The sequence below is a fragment of the Triplophysa dalaica genome, chromosome 20 (genome assembly GCF_015846415.1).
Source record: "Triplophysa dalaica isolate WHDGS20190420 chromosome 20, ASM1584641v1, whole genome shotgun sequence".
In the NCBI taxonomy this organism is placed as follows: domain Eukaryota; kingdom Metazoa; phylum Chordata; class Actinopteri; order Cypriniformes; family Nemacheilidae; genus Triplophysa; species Triplophysa dalaica.
This window is the reverse complement of record NC_079561.1, coordinates 17,897,724-17,919,780: the sequence shown is the minus strand read 5'-3', so window position 1 is coordinate 17,919,780 and position 22,057 is coordinate 17,897,724. Positions and strand designations below refer to the sequence as shown.

Below are 22,057 nucleotides of genomic sequence, written 5' to 3'. Positions count from 1 at the left end.
CAGTGTGACCCTGAAAGTTAGAAAAGCGAGAACTAATTATATGGAAGGTTAAATAACGAATAATAAGTATTGGCTTCAGAATGACCTGAAAGATAAAACACAAACACATCAAGAGGGGATGTTCAACAAAAAAAAAAACTTCCCCCTCGGATGCTGAGCAAAGTCTACTAAACGTATCTGTGATTTTTCAGAAGCTTCAACAATTATGTTTGAATTCCTTCACATCCAGGGGCCATTTATCAATCTTGGTTAACTGGCTGATGAGTCACAATCTAGCAGTAGAGGAGTGTGATGAACTAGCTCAAACGCCTAAAGAATAATGAAAAAAGTTTTTATTATTATTAGGCTATCATCAGAAGCGCAGCGTTGTAATTTATTTAACATTTAAAGGTGTCTTCCAGCAGAGTTTGCCAGGCAGAATTTAACGATGTAAAATGAGACCTATGATTGTTTTGTAGACTTCTTATTGTTTTCATGTATCAAAATGCCTGGAACTATCACTGCTCTTGAGTGGGCAGCATTTACTGATGTAAACCCCTGCAGAACTCTCTACTCACACGTTAATGTCTTGAATTCAATTAAATATCATGTTTTTGTTGAACTGCATGCATTCTTTCTGAGGGCTAGTATAATGTTTTGTGTTTGTTCTCCACCTCTGGATATTAAAGAATTGCCTGAGGAATGAAAAGATTCAACCTGTTTTTAAGTGAAGGAGGTTATTAGGTCATATAGTGACATCACTTAAATTTACCAGTAGTGAATCTGAATCAGAAAGAGCTTTATTGCCCTAAGTGTGCTTGCAGAAACAGGTTCTTTATGGTTTTTAAAGCTTTCGGTATACAACAACAACAATAGTCAAATAAATAGAAAAATATATATTTATGGCATTTTCTTTGTTCTACTTTGTATATACAGAGACCTTGAGCTTTGGAAGAGTTCTTTATAAGGAAAGCACCATTATAATTATTATACTTAAGTAAATAAAGTAGAATTTCTAAAGAGTATATTTACTAATAATAAATGAATATATTCCAAAATAAGTTAATACATTTAGTTTAAATGACAGATATACAAAAGTAAATTATCAGATAAATTATATACACGATAATTTTAGGTGACTAATTAAAGAGTTAATTTGAAAAATCAGATAAAAAGGTTAAAAAAATGTTTGTTGTGCATTCCAAATATTATCAAACTGGAGTTTGGTTGTTTTAAGTAATAATAGCTCAGTAAATACAGCCAACACAATAAAAACATGACACAGATATATTTTTAAACATGGGAACCTGTTTTTGCAAATAATTTCTTCGATTCATTATTTAATAAAAAAAATGATATTAAAAAAAGTAAAAGCACTTAACCGAAGACAAAAACTGCACAGAGAAAGTTGTAAAAAGTCATTAAGCTACATTCTGAGAACTGTGAAGGGGCATTTGCGAGCACATCTGCGTGTCTGTGAGTAACGTCACATGCTGTGCTGCACGTGCGCGGTCCCGCCCCTCACGTGAAATTCCACGCTGCTGCACGACGGACGACTGCGGGCTCCCACCAAAACAACGTGCAATATTACATGGTGAAATGTGGATAATTTTCATCCATTGAGCTTTGACTGAATTCAAATAACCGCAAATAAACGTGAAATCATTTCCCAACGCGGGACGGGCTGTCAATCATTTACATATTACTGAACAAGAGCCTTACATTACATGGGACAGACTTCACCACACATTTATTGTTATAATAGTGACGTTACATGTATCTCGTACTTTAAAAAAATTGTATATACATTATTACAATTTTAATATATTATTTTAAAATAAAAAAGTCTAATTTCGTCAAACCTTTAAAACGGATCTTCTCTGTTGTGCTGTGCATTCCCCCTTTTGGAATAAAATGGTACGGTCCGCGTAAACCACGCCCCATCTCTCATGTCCTGTTGTTAATGAAGTTATTATTGTTGTTTATCAGCGAGAGTCTGATGGCGGAGAAGTTAATGAAAACACTCAAACGAACCCGTCGAGTTTCCCCACAATAACACGCACCTCGCTGTTTAGGGACGTTATGTTAAACAGAAGTATTACCCCGAAACACATGTTCGCGCGGGGGGTAATACACTCATGGAGGAGGCGAGAACAACGCGCAGACGGGGTTGCAAGAGACTCGAGCCGCCGGACGCGAGCATGAAGCGGGACGTCAGTAAAGTCCTGCGGCCGCTGCCTGTGGAGAACAACGACGAAGATGAGCTTATAAAGCAGGAGTACTGTTTCTCCATGGGCTTCAGCAAGAAACCAGCAAGAGTGCCTCGGTACAGTCTGTTACGGGAGGTGGGTCGCGGTAGCTACGGTGTGGTGTACGAGGCTGTCGCCCGCAGCTCCGGCGCACGTGTGGCCGTGAAGAAGCTCCGCTGTGACGCGCCCGAGACCGTGGAGCTGGCGCTGGCCGAGTTCTGGGCCCTCGCCAGCCTGGAGAAACGGCATGAAAATGTGGTTCATCTGGAGGAGTGCGTGCTGCAGAGAGACGGGATGGCACAGAAAATGAACCACGGCAACCAGAAATGCAAACAGTATTTGAGATTGGTGGAAACCTCTCTGAAAGGTGAACGAGTTTGTTTGGATTGATACCAAGTGTCAGGGCAAATTACGAGAATTGACATGGTTTTACTACAGTAACAACTATGTTGTTTGTGTACTGTACTTCACTTTTACTGTGGTCAACTGTAATTCAGTACTGTAGTTCATTTCCATAAGTTGCAGTTGCATTGTAATCACATAACACAGGTTACGTTGAATTGGTTTGGTGTATTGATATCTGTAATGGATCTTGTCAAGTCAAACTTGTCATTTTCCTTAGTTTCTCAAAGCAGATGTGTTAACTTGGTTCTATGCATCTGATAATACTTCCTTCAATACATGCAACTCTTTTAAATGCATATTATTGTAAAGATCTTATATGCCTAAGCAGTTGTAGAGAAGGCAGGCTGTACGTGAGAGAACATGATGTCCCAGCACTTATGATCATATTAACCCTTTTGCTTCCATACAGGCCTCTTTCATAACAGCTTCTGATTTGGTCTTTGTGTCTTATAGTGATCACCTTTATGCCAATAGTTGTCCAAGAGTCTTGACAATATTGTTGTTGTCATTGTTTAATTGTCAAGATTAGATCAGATTGGATTAAGATGAAATGTGCATGGTGCATTTATAGAAACGTCCAATTGAAGTTGGTGTCACATCCGAAAAGCAAAAGCAATTCAAAAAGTTAGAGTAAGATGTGTCTATTATGTTACAGATGAGAATGAGCAAACAATTTGAAATCAAGTTAAATTGTGAATGTAATCTAGTTATCTGTGTTGAAATGTGGGTGTATTAACTGAGCTCTGTTGTGTTATGTAAGCGTCATCATTTAGTGACCACAGACCATTGACGTCTTTTATTTTAGATGGATTCATATAGCTTTTAACTTTCTTACAGATTGATTGTGGATTATTCCGTGTTTATGTTTCTTTAGTTGAGGAATTATTGAAATATGTTAGAACAACCACGTTTGCATTGCTTGGTCTTGATGTCAGTGTTTGTGATGTATACGGAGGTCATGCCATTTCAGTTTAAACAGGTGAACAGATGTTACTGATGGCACCTCGATATGACCTACATCAGTTTTCATTTTCTTGGATCTGTTTTCTATACATCGACCAACTCTTGTTTACAGGAGTTAAAGGGGAAGTTCACTCAATCATCAAAATTCTTTCATCATATATTCCCCCTAATGTCATACAAAACTTTTATGGGACTCTTTTCTTCAGTGGAACACAAAAGAAGATATTTTGAGAAATGTCTCCTTGGTTTTGTGTCCACGAAATGGAAGTCAAAGGGGGGTTTATGTTGTTTGCTTAACAACATACTTCATAATATATGTTATCTCCCTCATTTCTTTCATTTCATTCTGCTCTCTTTTCAGGTGAGCGTATCTTGGGTCACTCTGAACAACCCTCTTATCTCTGGTTCGTTATGGAGTTCTGCGACGGTGGCGACCTCAACCAGTACATCCTCTCCAGACGGCCCGACCCACGGACCAACCAGAGTTTCATGAAGCAGCTGACCAGCGCTGTGGCCTTCCTCCATAAGAACAACATCGTCCACCGCGACCTCAAACCAGACAACATTCTCATCTCGCAGAAATCCGGGACCCCCGTCGTTAAAGTGGCCGACTTTGGCCTAAGCAAGGTGTGCGCGGGACTCGGCTGCTTCGATGATGCGAGTCACGAGCAGGTAAACAAAAACACTGTGAATGTCAACAAATTCTGGTTATCGTCAGCGTGCGGCTCAGACTTCTTCATGGCTCCTGAGGTGTGGGAGGGCCACTACACGGCCAAAGCGGACATTTTTGCGTTGGGTATCATCATTTGGGCCATGATCGAACGAATCACGTTCATTGATGCAGATTCCAAACGTGAGCTCCTTGGCACCTATGTTCGCCAGGGCGCTGAGATCATCCCGGTTGGCGAGGCCTTGCTGGAAAACCCGAAGATGGTTCTCCACATTCCTCAGAGGACCCGTAGCGTGATGTCAGAGGGCGTCAAGCGACTCCTGCAGGACATGCTGGCTGTCAACCCACAGGACCGGCCCGACGCCTTTCAGCTGGAGGTCAGAATGAACCAGGTCACACGTGCGGCGTGAGCAGAAGTAACAGGCCGACTTAATCGCACAACAATATATCAGGTGAGCTCATGTGGATTGCTTTTACGTTGTTTAACTATTGATGGACATTCCGGTATTGTACCAATTACCATTGACCAGAGACTTGGAATACCCAACAATATAAATGATAGCTGTAAAGTTTTACATTACATTTACATTTATGCATTTGACAGACGCTTTTATCCAAGGCGACTGGCATTGCATTGTACTATACATTTTTTTCAAAGTAAGTGCAATCACCTGGAGCAACATCGAACCCATAACCTTGGCGTTGCTAGCGCCAGGCACCAACCACTGAGCCACAGGAAAGCTGTTTTAAAAATCGAAAAAAAAAAAAAAATTACAATACAGAAAAAAAAGGATGATATCATTGAGATGACTTGTAAATGTACTATAAAAAGCTGATGTACGATAAAGAATGACTCTATTTAAATTTTTAGGGTTTAGCGTATTTACCTGGGTCATATGACATGGCTAAAACGACGATTATGCTTTGTTTTAGTTGTAAAGTGATTTGATTTAAGGTATAAAAACATTATATTTTCCAAATACCATGCAGATTTTTTTACAAAGCTCATCGCTATGAAAAAGTGAGGTGTGCTGTGATTGGTCAGTTAACCCGTGCGGGGTTAATACATGCATGGGCAACATATAGTTATAAAACACTAAAGAAGCAGAAAAACATGCATTGGCGCTATATGGCCCGCAGAACCACCATAAAAATCACTTCAACGTCTGTTTTTTGTGGAGGCTAACATAGTTATCGTTCTCTGTGTGAACGGGCCTTAATATGGCAACTTCTGTTAAAATGGTAATTATCTTAAGGATTTCAGTTTTCAAAATTGAGTGTTGTGAAATTTGATGCTACCGAAATGTTGCTCTTTTGACAGCTATCCAATCCCTGCCCTTTGAGGTATTTAACAATGTTTAAGACTAATGGAAGTCTTCATGGATGGTACAGTTAAGTTAAGTTTTTTTGCGTATTAAAATTATTTGTTTACCAGTTTAATTTCAATCCAAACATGGGTTGTCACGTCAGCAGAGCTTTTACCGGTGTTTACTTCCCACTGTTCTTTACCTGTTCAAGAATTACTGGTCCACCCAGCCTCAGTATTTCTCTAATCAAATCCTCATATATGACCTCAGGGGTAACATGTACCCTAGACAGCTGCCAGTCCCAACTCATCGCCCTTTTCACCGACCCGTTTGGTTTTTGTTAACCGATGCCACACCCTGAACTCGCACCAGCCATCCGATTAACAAGATCTGACACCTTTTAAGTAGAGGATTGTAAAGCGCCAGGGGTCATAACACTGTGTTTACTCTCAGGTGTGGTTGAGGGCCAAATGTTATACAACATGGGTAATACTTCATTCTCTCAACACCACACCACAGCTGGAATGAAGCTCTGTTGGGGCAGCGCCCTCACAGTTTATTGCCTTCTTTTATGGATTTTATACTGGATGCTGTTCAGATGAAAAGGAAATTAAAGAGCATTCCAGAACCCATTTTATAGTTTTCATCGAAATTGGTCAGGCTTCATGTCCCACGCTAGGCAGAGTTATTATGAAACGGCGACCTCATTCTTGATGGCTGAGGCTAGTGCGCGTTTCCACTTCTAAATAACGTTGGAAAATAATGAAGAAAAATGTCATGTAATATGTGATACAATAACAGAAGACGCTAATCCACAACAAACTCCACCACGACTGGAGCAGGATGTTTGTCAGTGGCAAGTGACAAATCTTGTCATAAAAACTCCCAGTGTGACAACATGCATGTTGTGCTTTTGCTCATCAATGAAATAAAATATAATTGTTTCTTTAAATACTGTCAATACGTTAGTAATACTATTATTTCGTCTTAACTGTGCGTTGTCATGGTACATAGAGCATTTCAGAAAGTCGACGTTATGAAACATTATTGTGGTTTCACTCAAATATATCTATATAGGTGCACGTGCGGCAAATGTGTCAAAATGCAAAGTTAATAGCAAGATAAACAAACTGTAACACCCCAGAAATAACGGTACATGCTAATGTTAGCGTTATATGCATTAGCTAAACACAGACATAAGGTACGAAAATATTTCTTGAAGTCAAGTCAAAAATATAAAGTCACACTTACAGGTTGGGATTCGGTGGAGCTAACAGGTCCAAATAGAGTTTGTATTGCCCCCCCTTTCAAGGATCGTCGTTTCACATACCCTGCAGTGAACGCGCCAAGATTAATATACCAATGTTCGGTTAAATGACGCGCGCACAGTAAAACTCTGGGGTTATACTCCTTTGGTATCGTTGGAGAAATGAATTGTAACCATTTTTCCCTCAGACGTTCTTCCTTTGGTAGTTGAAATAAGACCGACTTAGTGTCCCACCGTAGAACACAGACTCTAGACATGATACACACGCATCACGAACGAGTGACAGTGTTTGGGGGAGGAGAGATACGTTTTCGCGGCAGTCTCAGCAAAACGTAGGCGGGGACTATGTATAGTGACGTAGATACGCAGGTGAACTATTCCACGTCTCGTTTGTGTGATTCAGAGTCGATTCCCATTTTTACAAGCAAATAACTTTGTTATTTATTCACCTTCGGACTTACAGTTTGGCATACAGCTTACTTTCAAACACGGCAACAGAACAGACTGCATGGAATGTCATTTTCATGATCTCATGCTACGTACTCTTTAATAATAAATAAAAAATACGTTTAAAAAATAGTTCAAATTAAGCATGAGTGCATACGTTCAAATAAATCATTCAAAAATAATAAATAGAAATGAGACCATTCTCCCAAAACGGAATGCAATACTTGTTTTACCTCTAGTATTTCCATCCATCCATCCATTTTCTACCGCTTATCCGGGGCCGGGTCGCGGGGGCAGCAGTCTAAGCAGGGATGCCCAGACTTCCCTCTCCCTAGACACTTCCTCCAGCTCTTCCGGGGGGACACCGAGGCGTTCCCAGGCCAGCCGGGAGACATAGTCCCACCAGCGTGTCCTAGGTCTTCCCCGGGGTCTCCTCCCGGTGGGACATGCCCGGAACACCATCCCGGGAAGGCGTCCAGGGGGCATCCGGAAAAGATGCCCGAGCCACCTCAGCTGGCCCCTCTCGATGTGGAGGAGCAGCGGATCTACTCTGAGCTCCTCCCGAGTGACCGAGCTTCTCACCCTAACTCTAAGGGATCGCCCAGCCACCCTGCGGAGAAAGCTCATTTCGGCCGCCTGTATCCGGGATCTTGTCCTTTCGGTCATGACCCACAGCTCATGACCATAGGTGAGAGTAGGAACGTAGATTGACCGGTAAATCGAGAGCTTCGCCTTGCGGCTCAGCTCCTTCTTCACCACGACAGACCGGTACAGCGACCGCATTACTGCAGAAGCTGCACCGATCCGTCTGTCAATCTCCCGTTCCATCCTTCCCTCACTCGTGAACAAGACCCCCAGATACTTGAACTCCTCCACTTGAGGCAGGAACTCTCCACCTACCTGAAGTGAGCATGCCACCCTTTTCCGACTGAGAACCATGGCCTCAGATTTGGAGGTGCTGATTCTCATCCCAGCCGCTTCGCACTCGGCTGCAAACCGTCCCAGTGCATGCTGAAGGTCCTGGTCTGAGGGGGCCAGCACGACGACATCATCCGCAAAGAGCAGAGATGAAATCGTGTGGTCCCCAAACCCAATGCCCTCCGGCCCCTGGCAGCGCCTAGAAATTCTGTCCATAAAAATTATGAACAGAACCGGCGACAAAGGGCAGCCCTGCCGGAGTCCAACATGCACCGGAAACAAGTCTGACTTACTGCCGGCAATGCGAACCAAGCTCCTGCTCCGGTCGTATAGGGACCGGATAGCCCTTAGCAAAGGGTCCCGAATCCCATACTCCCGGAGCACCCTCCACAAGATGCCGCGAGGGACACAGTCGAATGCCTTCTCCAAATCCACAAAACACATGTGGATTGGTTGGGCAAACTCCCATGAACCCTCCAGCACCCTGGAGAGGGTATAGAGCTGGTCCAGTGTACCACGACCGGGACGGAAACCACACTGTTCCTCCTGAATTTGAGCAAGATATTTGTTTTCATAATTGCTGTAATCCAAAATTGAAATTGAAAATCAATTACAAGTAATTGCACAGCCCTAATCTCTATATATCTTGCTGCCCTATCGGGTTAAGTTCTCTATGATTTGTGTGAAATGGAAGGACTTGTTGGTAGAGATACATCACATGATAAGCCTGCTGTCTGATGGCCGTGTATATGACTCGTGCGTCAGGGTTTACCAGCTCGTTCCTCCAGTAAGTTGTGCTCATATGGGGCAGTTATGTAACCCGGCTGGGCACAAAGCCTCATTTCCCCCACGGTGTCCTAAATAAACTCAGCCATCCATCACAGCAAGCAGGCTAGAGACAGAGCCCTGAAGTTGGGTGATCACAGGGCTTTCAGGGTGATAAAGGAGGCGACTTGGAGGTGTAGACACTTTCAATTGCCACTTACAGTATTATCAGCTAACTACTAGTGACATGGGATCAAACAGAAGCCCTTCTCTCATTTTCCAAACCTTACCCCACCCACCCCTAGCTGGTAGCCCAGGACACAGTGCGGTTTCTATGTCTCTCATGTTCAGAACATTCTGTTCTCTCCCGTCGACCTGTGCTTGTGTTGCGCTCTTCGCTGCAGCAGTTGTTTGTCACACGTTAGTTTATTTCAGTGTAATTATTTTTTCTAGTTGTCAATTTTATATTTGCATGTCTGTCTGCAAAGCGAATCATTTATTTATTAACATTTATTAGTTGTCTTTGTTTATTGAAAACAATTGTATTTTAAGACAAATAAGTGAAAAATGTGGACTTCAAAGCTATGTTTATGCTATTTATTATTCTTGTCACTTTTGTTAATATTTTTTTTAAATATACTTTCAGTTAATATTTATATTAATATAACTGCTGTGCTGTGTAAGGTGCAAAAATTGCTTCTTTTTCGGTGCTGAAAACCTTAAAGATTAAAACGATCTCATCCGAAAAGCGTTTATTTCTCTAGTTTGATTGGCTTTCTTTGCTTTGTATCTGTGTAGTCATATAAGCAAAGCCCACAGTCGGTCAGTGTTTTTTCTGTTGGGTACAGTGTGTTCTTTATGGAGCTGTAGGTGTGTCTCTGAGCCGTAATGTGCTGATCAACACTACTGCTTTACATAAAATATCCACATTTACATTTATTCATTTGGCAGACACTTTTATCTAAGCGACTTACAAGTAGGAGAGATTTTTATTGGAGAGAATCTAGATTTATGAAATAATGCAGCGAAGTAGAAAAGTATTAGAATGCAATGCATTAGAATATAAAAACTAAATTGGTTGTTATTAGTAGGAATAAGCTTGTTGAGTTTAATTCTTTGGGAAATATGGGGGTGGCGGGGAGTAGGGAAGGGTGGAGACTCTGTTACCAAGAATAACATTCAGGTCCGGTTGGGGGTTTTGTGTCCTAAACTGTCCAAACTTAATGGTGCCATGACGTTAAATGTTGAAGACTCTTAAAGCCTCTGTACAGATATATGTTGGAGCCAAAAGCGACTCACGTTTGTGTTCCAGCTTGCATTTTAGGTGTTACTTGGTTCTTAAAATGCCCATTGCCATGTCAATCTTAGAGAAACAATAGCAGATGACATTATTGGATTTTCTGCCTCTGTGTCAGCGATGGCGGACTGTAAATGAAATCTCATGAGACGCTGACACAGATACACAGCCTGAATGAGTCTGAGATGGTGTTTCATCCGTAAATCATTTACCCGCCTTATGTCGAACACATGGAGCTCAGATTAGAAACACGCAAAGTGTTTAATGCAAAAATGCAATACAGTTTTTATTGTAATCTAATCTTCCGATCCAAATGTGTCAACATTAAACTTCTCTTTAAACAGAAATGTCTTTGAGGTTTGGTTTCCCACATAAAACATCCAAAGGGTTGCTCTACACCAGGTGAGGGGAACGTGAGCAAGTTTATACGTGATCTTTGGAGGAAAGCCCATGCGTTTCTCTCTTTTAACACTGCTTGGTTAAATTTACCACAGCATTCTGTGGTCTTTGCTACTTTTTGCTGACTCGCACCCGGACGACACCCAGATGTTATACTGTGCATGTCAGATATCAGCATTGTGCTAAAATGTTATGTAATTGTTTTTTTTTGTTTTTAGGTTTCGTGAGCATTAAAATACGGAAGTGCACGCTTATGAGAATATCTAAAGGGACGTGGACCTTTAAACTCTCAATCTGGTGATTCTCATGGAAAAAGGTGAAACGTAAAGACTTCTCTGTAGCAAAGAGACATGACATGGAAAAGCTATGCAGGCTTCTTTTCTCTTACACATCTTTATGACTTCTGCAATATATTCCTCATATAAACATCTTCCAAAGAAACCTCACATATTCTTAAGATATGTTTACCTGCCAATGTCTAACTCTCTTGTGTTGTCTGATGTGGCATCCACATTTTTTGGAACAGACGTTGCACTATGTCTTCATACAAACATATCCTGTGAAAACTACCTACTGCCCCCGTAACAGATAGTTTGTGAACTAGATCTCTCAAACAAAACTGAGAAGGAAATTATAATAAAGCTTGTGTAAATGAAGACATAAGTATGTTAAGTACATTAATGTGAATATGTGGGTGACCCTGTCTCTAGAAATGCGGAGTTATTTTCAATCCAGCGTTGGGTCAAAAAGGGACAAACCCAAATGTCGGGTTAAAATAACCAGGAAAATGTTTAGATTTGACCCAACAATGGAAACAGACAAACCAACATTATGTTTTAATTACAACCCAACGCTTGGAATTGTTCCTTTTAGACCCAACGCTGGGCTGAAAATAACACACTTTTTTTTGAGTGTATGTGTGAATGTTTGTGATGTGAACAATCGGCACCTCTTTCTGATAAACACATTGTGCCTTAGATTTTTTTTAAGGCTGTGGGCTGTATGTTTTTTTTTTAAGATTTTATGCATGATTTTACCTAAAGAGTTTTATTTCTTTGGCTGTTTAAAGGTTTTTCAAACAGTCTATTTGTATTCTTAAAAAATTCAAAGTTATATGTAAGAGTTTAATGCAACGTGTGAAAAATGTGTCATTCAAAAAAACCGTGTTGTTTTCAAACATTTAGCCATCAAACATGCACAAACAGTATCATGTACAAGACACAAAAACATCAATTCATATCGATTTTTTATCAGCAATGCTTTTACTTTAGATGAATTTAGACATACATTTTTCAACACTGTTAATATTGTTTTTTATCAAAGCAAACAACTTCTATCATGTGCAATGTCACTTTTCACTACAGTCTTCAGAATATTTCTGAATTAGAGATTTACATTAGCATTTAGTCATTTAGCAGACGGTTTTTCCAAAGCGACATACAAATGAGGTAAACAAAGTAATTGGAACAACAAAAAGCATAAGTGCAATAAAACTGGTCCTATATAGCCTACCACAGTATACAAAGCTAAGGATTTTTGGGGGGGATAGAAAGAGGGATCCATGTGACAGAAGGATGTGATATTTACAATCTGTGTCCAAGTCTAAAATCTTGAGGATTTTTTTCTTGTTGGCCGTTTAAACTCTTGTTTTGACATGAGATGTCAACAGCTGCAATCTGTAAATTTGCACTCTATATTGCAATATATATTTAAAACAAAATTGCCTTTCACTTTACATGTGTTAAAGTTAAATGATGTCAAAATTGATATTTCCTGCAAAATCGGACCCGCCGGCTTAAATTAAATCATCATTATAAACTCACAATTGTGAATTGGGCAAAGTTTTTAACACTGTTTTATCTAGTTGCTTATTGATAGATTTGTGTTCATTTTTAACAAATGACCGATTGCAGCTTTCCTTTTTATACCATGTATTGCATAGCTCTGTTTCTGTGCATCATTGAGTTAATGTTACACTGTACAGTACTGTTTTGAGTTGCTGTTTAACACACACTACGTTACAAGATATTTAAGACTCATGCAGATTTCTAGACATGACCTGTTCTCTTCAGATCCAGATCTGTGTTCATCTATGATGAATTAATGGTTTAATTGTTACACTCATTTAAATGGTGACCATGTTCATGCTCATTGTTTGTCGACAAACAGCTGAAACATCAGCGAGACATCAGACTGTTCTGTGTTTGGTTTATAGTGTCTCTACCTCATTTTCACCATCGCTTTCATGTCACGTTTTAATGTTAAGTTTATTCACTTGAGGTTTGCGTATATTCAGTGACTGTTTTTAGCAATAGTTCTGTTTTACATAACTTTGTATTTCACACTTTGTGTTAGAAATGCATGGAGTTCAGTTCATTATTGCAGTAAAGCCGATGAGGCTACACATTTATCTTATATTCTGTTGTCTTGTCAGGGGTGGAGCTCGGTAGTTCAAGCAGTTCCTGATATACCTTATCTTTTCGAGTCACAATCCATAGTTCTGAAAATTTGTGTTTGTGTTCCCATCTGTCACAAGAAATGTGTATTGCACATTTAGAAACTTGCCTCAAAAGTACCAAAAAACCTGTGACATGTTTGCCATTTATGCATTTCCACTGTAAAATGTTTGCAGGTCAAACTTATGCAATTTAACAGTTCTGTAGAAAACTCGCCTAACAGAATGAATCACTACAAACACACCAAACAGTCGTCTTTCTACTAAAACATTTCTCCTTGTCAATGTACTATTTTTGGTTTTGATGCTATGAGCCATGTTTTTGAAACCCTAAATGTAGAAACTTATTTTCTTGAATAAAGGAATACAAATTTTGAGTTATACTTTTGCTTGAGTCTCATTTGCTTCTCAGATATGTCTCCTAAGAAAAAAATCAGAAATATCTCAATGTCTCTGTCATTTCAGAAGAGTTGTCAGCAATGTGACAAACTGAGCTCAGATTTGTTACGTCTGAAATCAAGTCAATATTATTGATCTCAATATGAACTCAAATATTTCTCATCAAATTTACTAACATCCAGATTATTTTACCTCTACTATCTACATTCATCATACATGACAAATGTCGCATTTGTTTCTGCATTTATTCCTAAGAAATTTAAGGAAAATCAGCTTAGACCAAGTTTATGTTCAAATGAAACTCCTAAACTGAAATCTCATCTGGAGATATGATACGAGTTGTTTGTCAAGCATTCTGTTCTTTGTTATTCGTCACTGGTCTGTAAACACATGCTTAACTAACCATGCAAATACTTACACAACATGAAGTGACTTGCGAGGTTCCCACGTATTGACCTTAAGCAGAAACACGTAATGAGTGCCGCTCTGAGGTCAATGGGTTGAACACATAGAAATAACGCTAATGATTTGAAAGGACTGTTGCGAGCAGTTTATCAGTTCTAAATGTGAACTGCAGAATATGATGTAGGTAAACGTGTGATGTGCGTTTACGCTGCAGGAGGAAGCGGGACTGTGGTTTATTGTCACGTGCCCTAATCTGAGAGGACAGGAAGTGTTAAAGCAGAATGATATGTGTTTCCTCTTAAGACCTAAAGTGATTGCATGGTGCTATAACCATGACGACTGCAAGTACATCCCAGCTGACGGGATGTGTGAATGAAATGTCGGTGTGTTTCATATGGTGTGGTGTCACACTGTCCTGAAACTTTGAAAAGTGTCACTTCTACTGTTCAGTTTCGAGTATCTAAGTATTTCACAAGAAACTAACTCACAATTTGAGATTTTTTTGATTAAATGGTTTGAGATTTTATTTAAATTATATTAAACTGACATACAAAAATTAGTTGTATTTTACAACTCTATGTTTTATAGCCAGTTCAATATCATTTAAGTTCAATTGACCCATAAAGGTATTTTAATAACTTAAAAAGTTAAGGTAACTGTTACTGTTCTTAAGCTCTTTTAATCCATTTTTATAGCTTTGGTCTGTGAATTTATTTAAATGTGTGTGTCTATGTGTGCGTGTGTGTGCGTGCGCGTGCGTGTGTGTGTGTGTTTGAGTGCACAGGCAAACAGCACTACTAATTTTGTGTCGTTTCTTTGTTTATGTGAGTGCACAGCCAAACAGCACTACTATTTTTTTGTGTCATGTTTTGTAATTTCTGTCTATACAGTGGTGTGAAAAAGTATTTGCCTCCTTCCTGATTTTTAGTTTCTTTGCATATTTGTCATGCTTAAATGTACCAGATCATCAAACTAACTTTTATATGACACAAAGAAAACCAGAGTAAATATAAAATGCAGTTTTTAAATGATGCTTTTATTTTTTAAGAAAAAAACATTTCTGACCCTACGTGAAAAAAGTAATTGCCCCCTAAACCTAAAAACTAGTTGTGCTGCCCTTGGCAGCAACAACTGCAATCCAGTGTTTGCGATATCTTGCAATGAGTATTTCACATCCCTGTGGAGGAATTTTGGCCCACCCTTCTTTGCAGAATTGTTTTAATTCAGCCACATTTGAGGGCCTTCGAGCACGAACAGCCTTTTTAATTGTAGATGTAAGATTTAACAGACACACACCTTCCAAAAAGTTAAACCTTTGTCTCATCAGTCCACAGTATATTTGGCCAAATGTTTTGGGGATCATCAAGAGGTTTTTTAGCAAATGTGACACGAATCTTTGTGTTCTTTTTGGTCAGCAGTGGTTTTTCACCTTGGAACTCCCACATGGATGCCATTTTTACACAGTGTCTTTTTTATTGTAGAATCATGAACACTGACCTTAACTGAAGCAAGAGAGGCCTGCAGTTCTTTAGATGTTGATCTGGGATCTTTTATGACCTCCTGGACGAGGAGTAATTTTGTTAGGCCGGCCTCCAAACTCCTGCGACGGTTTACCACTGTTCCATGCTTTCTCCATTTGTGGATAATGGCTCTCAATGTTGTTCGCTTGAGTCCCAAAGCCGTATACGCTCTAGACTGATGCATTTTTATTACTTTGTTTCTCACATGTTCTTGAATTTCTTGAGATCGCGACATGATGTGTAGCTATTTGAGACTTTTAGACTACTACAGTTTGTCAGACAGGTTCTACTTTATTTCTTGTTTCAATAGGTCTGGCAGTATTTAGGCTTGAGTTTGGCTTGTGAGTTTAACTCAAGTTATTCAATTCATCACAGTTAATTTATGATTTACCAATGGGGGCAATTACATTTTCACATAGGTGCAGAAATATTTGGATTGTTTTTTTTCCTTTAATAAATAAAACCATCATTTAAAAACTGCATTTTGTATTTAATCTGGATTTCTAATACAATATAAAATGATCTGAATCATTTAAGCATGACAAATATGGAAAAAAAACTAAAAAAAATCTTTAAGCATATTCTTTTGTTCATTGGGATGATTATTATTAGTATGTAAAATTGTGAAAATTGATGTAAAATAATAAATAATAAGATGTAATCTCAACTTCACCTTTATTGATGAACATAGTTTTCTAGTTTTAAACTTTTGTTATTTATCTGAACAAATAAGAAATGTTCACTGATCTTCATCATCTAGGCTAATTGACAGATTGATTTAAAAATCTCTCTCTCTCTCTCTCTTAGCAAACTATGAAAATTAGACAATCAGACAAAGTCATTAATCTCACTGAGTCCAACAAACACACGGAAACCCTGAACCTGTTGAATTCAATTTTCTTTTTCTTCCCATTCTGAGTTAAGAAGCAATGTAAGAAGCTATTGGAAAGGTGGACCATTTGGAAATAAAAGAGACAGAGACAGCTCTGCTCTCCAAAGAGAAAAAATCCTTACCTTTCAAGAAACCTATTACAAAAGTCTCTATTAACACATTAAGAACATGGAACTTCTGGTGTCCATCTCTCAAAAGTATCTATGAAAGGACTCTGAAAATGAAAGATATTGATTATCCTCATAGATACGTGGCTGCAAGCGTGCATAAAAAATAAATAAAGAATAAACAAACATCAGTCCTTTTAATCAGCTTACAGAAGGCATCGCTCTGGATCTTACGACCTGCAGTGTTGAGTCACGGCATCCATCACAAAAGATGCGACGCTTTGAGGGCCGAGACGCACAGAACCCTGAAAAGGTAAAAACTAATGGACAACATTAATAGAGATGCTGGTCTGAATCATGGCTCTCAGACACACGACAAAGACTCCACAAACATATTATCAACCGTCATGAAACGGCCGACTCCATTAAAAAGTCGAAATTTCATTTTGCTGTGAATAATGCAGTACACAGAGAGCGATGAATGATGTTTTCTACGTCAAAACACATTTCCAAGGGTGTATGTGTTTTTTTCAGCTTCTAGACTTCTTATGAAAGGAATATATATCACATATATAGACAGGTGTTATGTATATTAAAAACCAGAGTTCATCCAAAAAAGCTCACAGTTCTTTAAAATATCTTGTGTGTTCTGCAGATGAAAACAAATCATAGCTGTTTGGAATGACATGAGGATAAATGAAAGAACTTTGATGTGTGTCATCACCAAACCACCAGTGCAAAATGCCTTACATCTACAAATATTTTCCCAACAAAATGCTGCTTCTGTGTGATTCACTTTTATTGTGTCAGAGAACAGTTTGCTGAAACAAAATCCAAGAAAACCGTCAAGCTCAGTCATGCGTGATCTTGATCAAAATCTACTTTTAAATCATGCTGCTGCACAACATTATACTGTTTAAATACAGAGAAAAATTCAATAAAACTTGATCAAGACGAATTGTTTGCTAATACAGCAATGAACTGAAATGAAATGGTTCGCAGCACACAGAGAGATCTACACATGAAACGGTCAAAAGAGTTTAATGAGTCACTTACAAAACTCCCCGGTCAGAGGAAACTTTATTTTGATTGTTCAGAGGTTACAATGTAAAATTGTAAAATTGTGGAGATGTAAAATGAATGTAGATTGTTGAGGTAAAATAATCTGCATTTGAGTAAATTTGATGATAAATATTTGAGTTCATATTGAGATCTTCAATAATATTGACTTTTGATTGCAGACTTGATAAATCTGACCTCAGTTTGACACATAGTTGACGTCTCTTCTGAAACTCTAGTGACAGAGACATTTCTGAGATGTCTGACTCTTTTTCTTAGGAGAAATATCTGAGATGAGATTTAAGCAAATGTTTTTGCTTGCTCTCCATTGAATCTCATTGTTGTCTAGGAGAAAATTTTAGATATAAAAAATAATCTCATCTGTGATTTTTCTGTCTTGCATGTCAATGAAGCCAGAGTGGTCAGTTCCACTGAAAGAACATCTGATAGTAATGCTACAGATGAGGATCTGTGTTAAGGTCTTCTGGTAACTGACTGTCCTGATCCGTCTCTTTACAGGTCTTGCACAGTATGGGGTTAATCCTAATCTGTGTCATTGTGTTTTCCAGGGACGGAACATCTAATCTGTTCTTGGCCCAGAGGCAAAGTGACGCTGGACAAAGACAAATGACGACACTTGTCCATACAGTACAAATACAAATAAAGGTGCGGGGATGCCATAGAAGATCCATTTTTGGTTCCACAAAGAACCATTCAGTCAAAGGTCCTTTAAAGAACCTCTTTCTTACATATTTATGACCAAAGGGTTCTTCTATGGCATCAAAGAACCTTTTGAAGCACCTTTTCAACAGAGTGTACAGATTACAATGTACTAGTACAGATACTACTCTTCTTACGCAGTGAAGTGTTTGAATTTATGTTAAATAAATAATACATTTCAAAATTTAAATAGTTCATAAAGAAATAATAGAAAAATGGATACAAATAATATCTAATCAAGTGACACCTCCAAATAATTAAAAATTGCTGAGAACCTTAGAAGACTACACAGCTGTAATAATGTGTTAAAAAATGTTGACTTCAATTGTCAGAAAATGTTTGTGTAACTTACATATACTGTGAACACATTGTATTGCTAAACATAACCTAAACCCCAAGGACTTCAAACCTGTAAAAGACCTTTGACCATCTGATATATTTAAGTCCATATCTCACAAAACCACTCGCTGACTAATTTTGTTGTTGCCCGGATGGATATATTTGTGCAGAACTTTATCATGCAGAAATGCCATGGTCATGAGTAAGTAATCTTCTTTCACAGTGCATTTCAAGCCAGAGTTTTTTTAAGCGTGGTATAAAGGTACCGTGGATGTTGGAGACAGAGGCATTATACTGATGCACAATGACAAAGCGCCTTCAAGGTGTTCTGCTGGGATGTGGGAGTCGTTCCCATTGTGCACAGGTTTTGCGCCAGTGGTCATAAATACACAGCGCCCACTGAGAGTCACAGGAGAGATATCTACTCCATCCCCACGCCTGCTGTGTCACGATCACATCTGTGTTTACTGCTGTAAGGGACTCGGGCAGGTTACAAACACTGTAGGAGGACAGTACGTGGTGCCTCAAGGGTGACGATTGTTTTAGGATCCTAAAAATAAACTATTTGTGGTACATCTTCTGATTGCACATATTTCTGAAAACTAATATAATTAAATGTATTCAAATAAATGCCTAAAACGTTAATATAATATAAAATAATATTAGGTGACTAAATATGACATGAATCAACACGAATATGACATATGTAGTCCAGATTGCTACATAACATTTATTTGACAAATCAGAATAAAGTAAAGGCGCTCTCAGAAAGAGGTCAGTAGAAATGAAATGCAAATTAAATCAATAAATTATGGATTAAATTATTAAGAAAAAATATTATGAGAAAGATATCAAACTATATGAATACATGTTAGGCCCTATCAATCATATTTACGATAAAAAGGAAAACTACATCAAAAGATACCTTAATTTTGTTCGAAAAGCGTTTAAAAGAAACAAAAAAGAATATATATAGATATTTTGGCCTATTTTTCCAGTTCCCTTGGTCCGTTTTTCCTGGAACTGAGAGCAAAAAAAAAAAGAAATAATACATTAAAAGAAGGAGAAGCTGTACTTTTGAATAAAAACTTTAAAGACTTTTTCCAGCGTTGTGATCCGAGTCCGAGTCTGACCGATCACACGAGCGCCCCCAGCGGCAAATCAGAGCTGTGTCACATCATATACAAAGTGAAGCGAGCAGTGTTTGAGCTGCAGTTTAAAGCATGCTTATGTAAGTAATATATTTGATTGAGATTGAGATTGAGATTGAGTTCGCTCACTGCACCAATAACATTTACTTTAAAGGTGCTACAACAAATAGACTACCCCACGTTAAAACACATTTCATTTAGTGTAGAGGAGACGGGGCTAGTTGTCACACCTGTTACCAAAGTAAATAAGATTTCAATTTACAGCAGGGTGCTTTGAGTAAAACATTGGAAAAAACCAAACCAAAAGATTTTTACAAGGAAGTGAACTGTATGGAAGCACTTTGAACACGTGTGACAACCTTTCCCGACCTGATGTTCATGACAAATATATGACGAATAGGTTTATGACAAATGACATAAGAGCACATTTGTTTTATATTATTTATAATTTCCTTCATTCAGACAGATTTTGCACCCTATTGACTACCATAGTAGGCAAAATTCCAAAAACTGTTTGCTGTCCTACATTCTTCAAAATGTCGTCTTTTGAGTTCAACAGAAAACAAATTATAAAGGATTTTTTCCTACTATGGTAGTGATGACAGAACTTAATTTTTTGGGTGAAGTATGCCTTAAACAAAACCCTGCTTTAGAAAATAAGCATTTGTGCAATTGGACATTTTTACTGTTGTTGAGATATACTGTAGGCCCAATGACATTTGGCCTCAGCCTCAACTAATACATGTGAAATAAATGTATGGCAATGAATCTTGGAATGATCCAATCTTCTAGTACTCATTAAAACACATCATGCATTTTTTTATGTCTCAGGGTTGTTGAGTCAATTTGTGAATTTCTCTGTAAACAAACCACAAAAAATCTGTAAAGAAATGACCCCATTTCTGCAGTCTGAAGGCATTTATTTATGACGTTGGATTAAGGTTCATTCTATGTGGAAATGAACGAAATGAAAAATACCAGGTCATTTTTACGACTGAATAAATTGTTTGCATCTCCGGACGGCAGTGTCCTAAACCGTGTTATGGCTTTTCACTGAAGTGCTGTTAACATTTGTCTTTATCTCTTGATTTAATATCCGCTGCAGTCGGTGCGAGCAAAACATGGATATCTCACCCCCCAGAGCGTCAGCATTCATAGCCTGTGAAAGATTTTCTCCAGGGAAGACGTTGTTTATTCCTCGAATAAGATGCAGGAAACTGAGATGTTTATCGGTTTATATGAGAATGCCTAGATGGATCACTGATTGTCTCATATATACAGACGCAAAAAAAACTGCATATAAGAAAACCAGGCTCCTCCCTGCCCCTCGCTCTCAGTGAGCTTTCGGTGACGTATGGCTGCCGGGACTTTACCATACCTGGACCAAACCCATCAATTCAGCCATGAGGACACCGTGTCCTTCTATATCTGGACACTTTGATCCCATTTTTGAACATAAATAGGACTGTCAAAATGATTAAATAATCGTCTCATCGCAATTGTTGTTATCCGAATTGTTGGGTTATCTGCAACATTTTACATCCAACGTAATTGATCTGCACTCACTGTATCTGTCACTGTCTTCATCATTTGAGTTGTATCAGATTTTTTTATAATATATTTATATATATAATTTATATTTATAATATAGCATATATTATATTTGTATTTTTTGAGTTTTTATAAGTGATACCAGATCTGCTGCATCTGCACAGGACGACATCTTTTCTGTTAAGGTCATTTTATGGGGATTGTGAGTTATTTAAGGAATTTTCTATATTTAATTCATTGAATATATTAATTCTAATTAATCGCTATAATTGCCAAAGCCTTTAAACAGACAATTAAAGGCCATAATCGCAATTATTTAATAGACAATTAATCGTCAGCCAAATTTCATAATCGTGACAGGCCTAAACATAAATGAATATATGAAAAATGACAAATGTTTCCGCAGCGGTCCAGGTTCCTGTCTTTGGTGATAATGAGTCCAGAATTTCAATAGAAAACATTAACAAATATTGATCTTTAAAAACTTTTCTTAATGTCACATGAGAGCAACTATCACCCAAAATATGCAATTTGATTAACAACAAGGTCTATGTTTGCTATTAATTGTTCCGCTGACCAAATGTGAACTCATGCCACTACAAATGCAAAGGGGTCTCAGGTTATAATGATGTTGACCTTGACTAATGCTCCAACGGGTCCACTGGGTTTACATTGTAGGGGCACACATTCTTCGCTTTGTGTCTATCATGTCTGACCTCTGTGCTAGAAATGTTTGATAATGTTTGTCTCTTTCAAAAACAGGGAGACCTATCAATCACTTTATTATGCTACT

At 38.4% G+C, this 22,057-nt stretch overlaps 1 protein-coding gene across 1 annotated transcript; it reads left to right on the top strand.

Annotated features, from left to right (window-relative positions):
* Positions 1 to 1,938: 1,938 nt before the first annotated feature.
* Positions 1,939 to 13,504, top strand: stk35 (serine/threonine kinase 35). Its single transcript, XM_056734064.1, has 3 exons — positions 1,939 to 2,595; positions 3,958 to 4,718; positions 10,885 to 13,504. The coding sequence occupies exons 1-2, from the start codon at positions 2,118 to 2,120 to the stop codon at positions 4,674 to 4,676; spliced, it is 1,197 nt and encodes a 398-aa protein (XP_056590042.1). The 5' UTR covers positions 1,939 to 2,117; the 3' UTR covers positions 4,677 to 4,718; positions 10,885 to 13,504.
* The last annotated feature ends 8,553 nt before the right edge of the window (positions 13,505 to 22,057 follow it).

What these genes read in the sequence shown, in the direction of transcription:
- stk35 (XM_056734064.1), top strand. Translation starts at nt 2,118, where the DNA reads ATGGAGGAGGCGAGAACAACGCGCAGACGGGGTTGCAAGAGACTCGAG. An exon ending in GGTGGAAACCTCTCTGAAAG is followed by an intron (nt 2,596 to 3,957) that starts GTGAACGAGTTT and finishes CTCTCTTTTCAG; the next exon opens with GTGAGCGTATCTTGGGTCAC.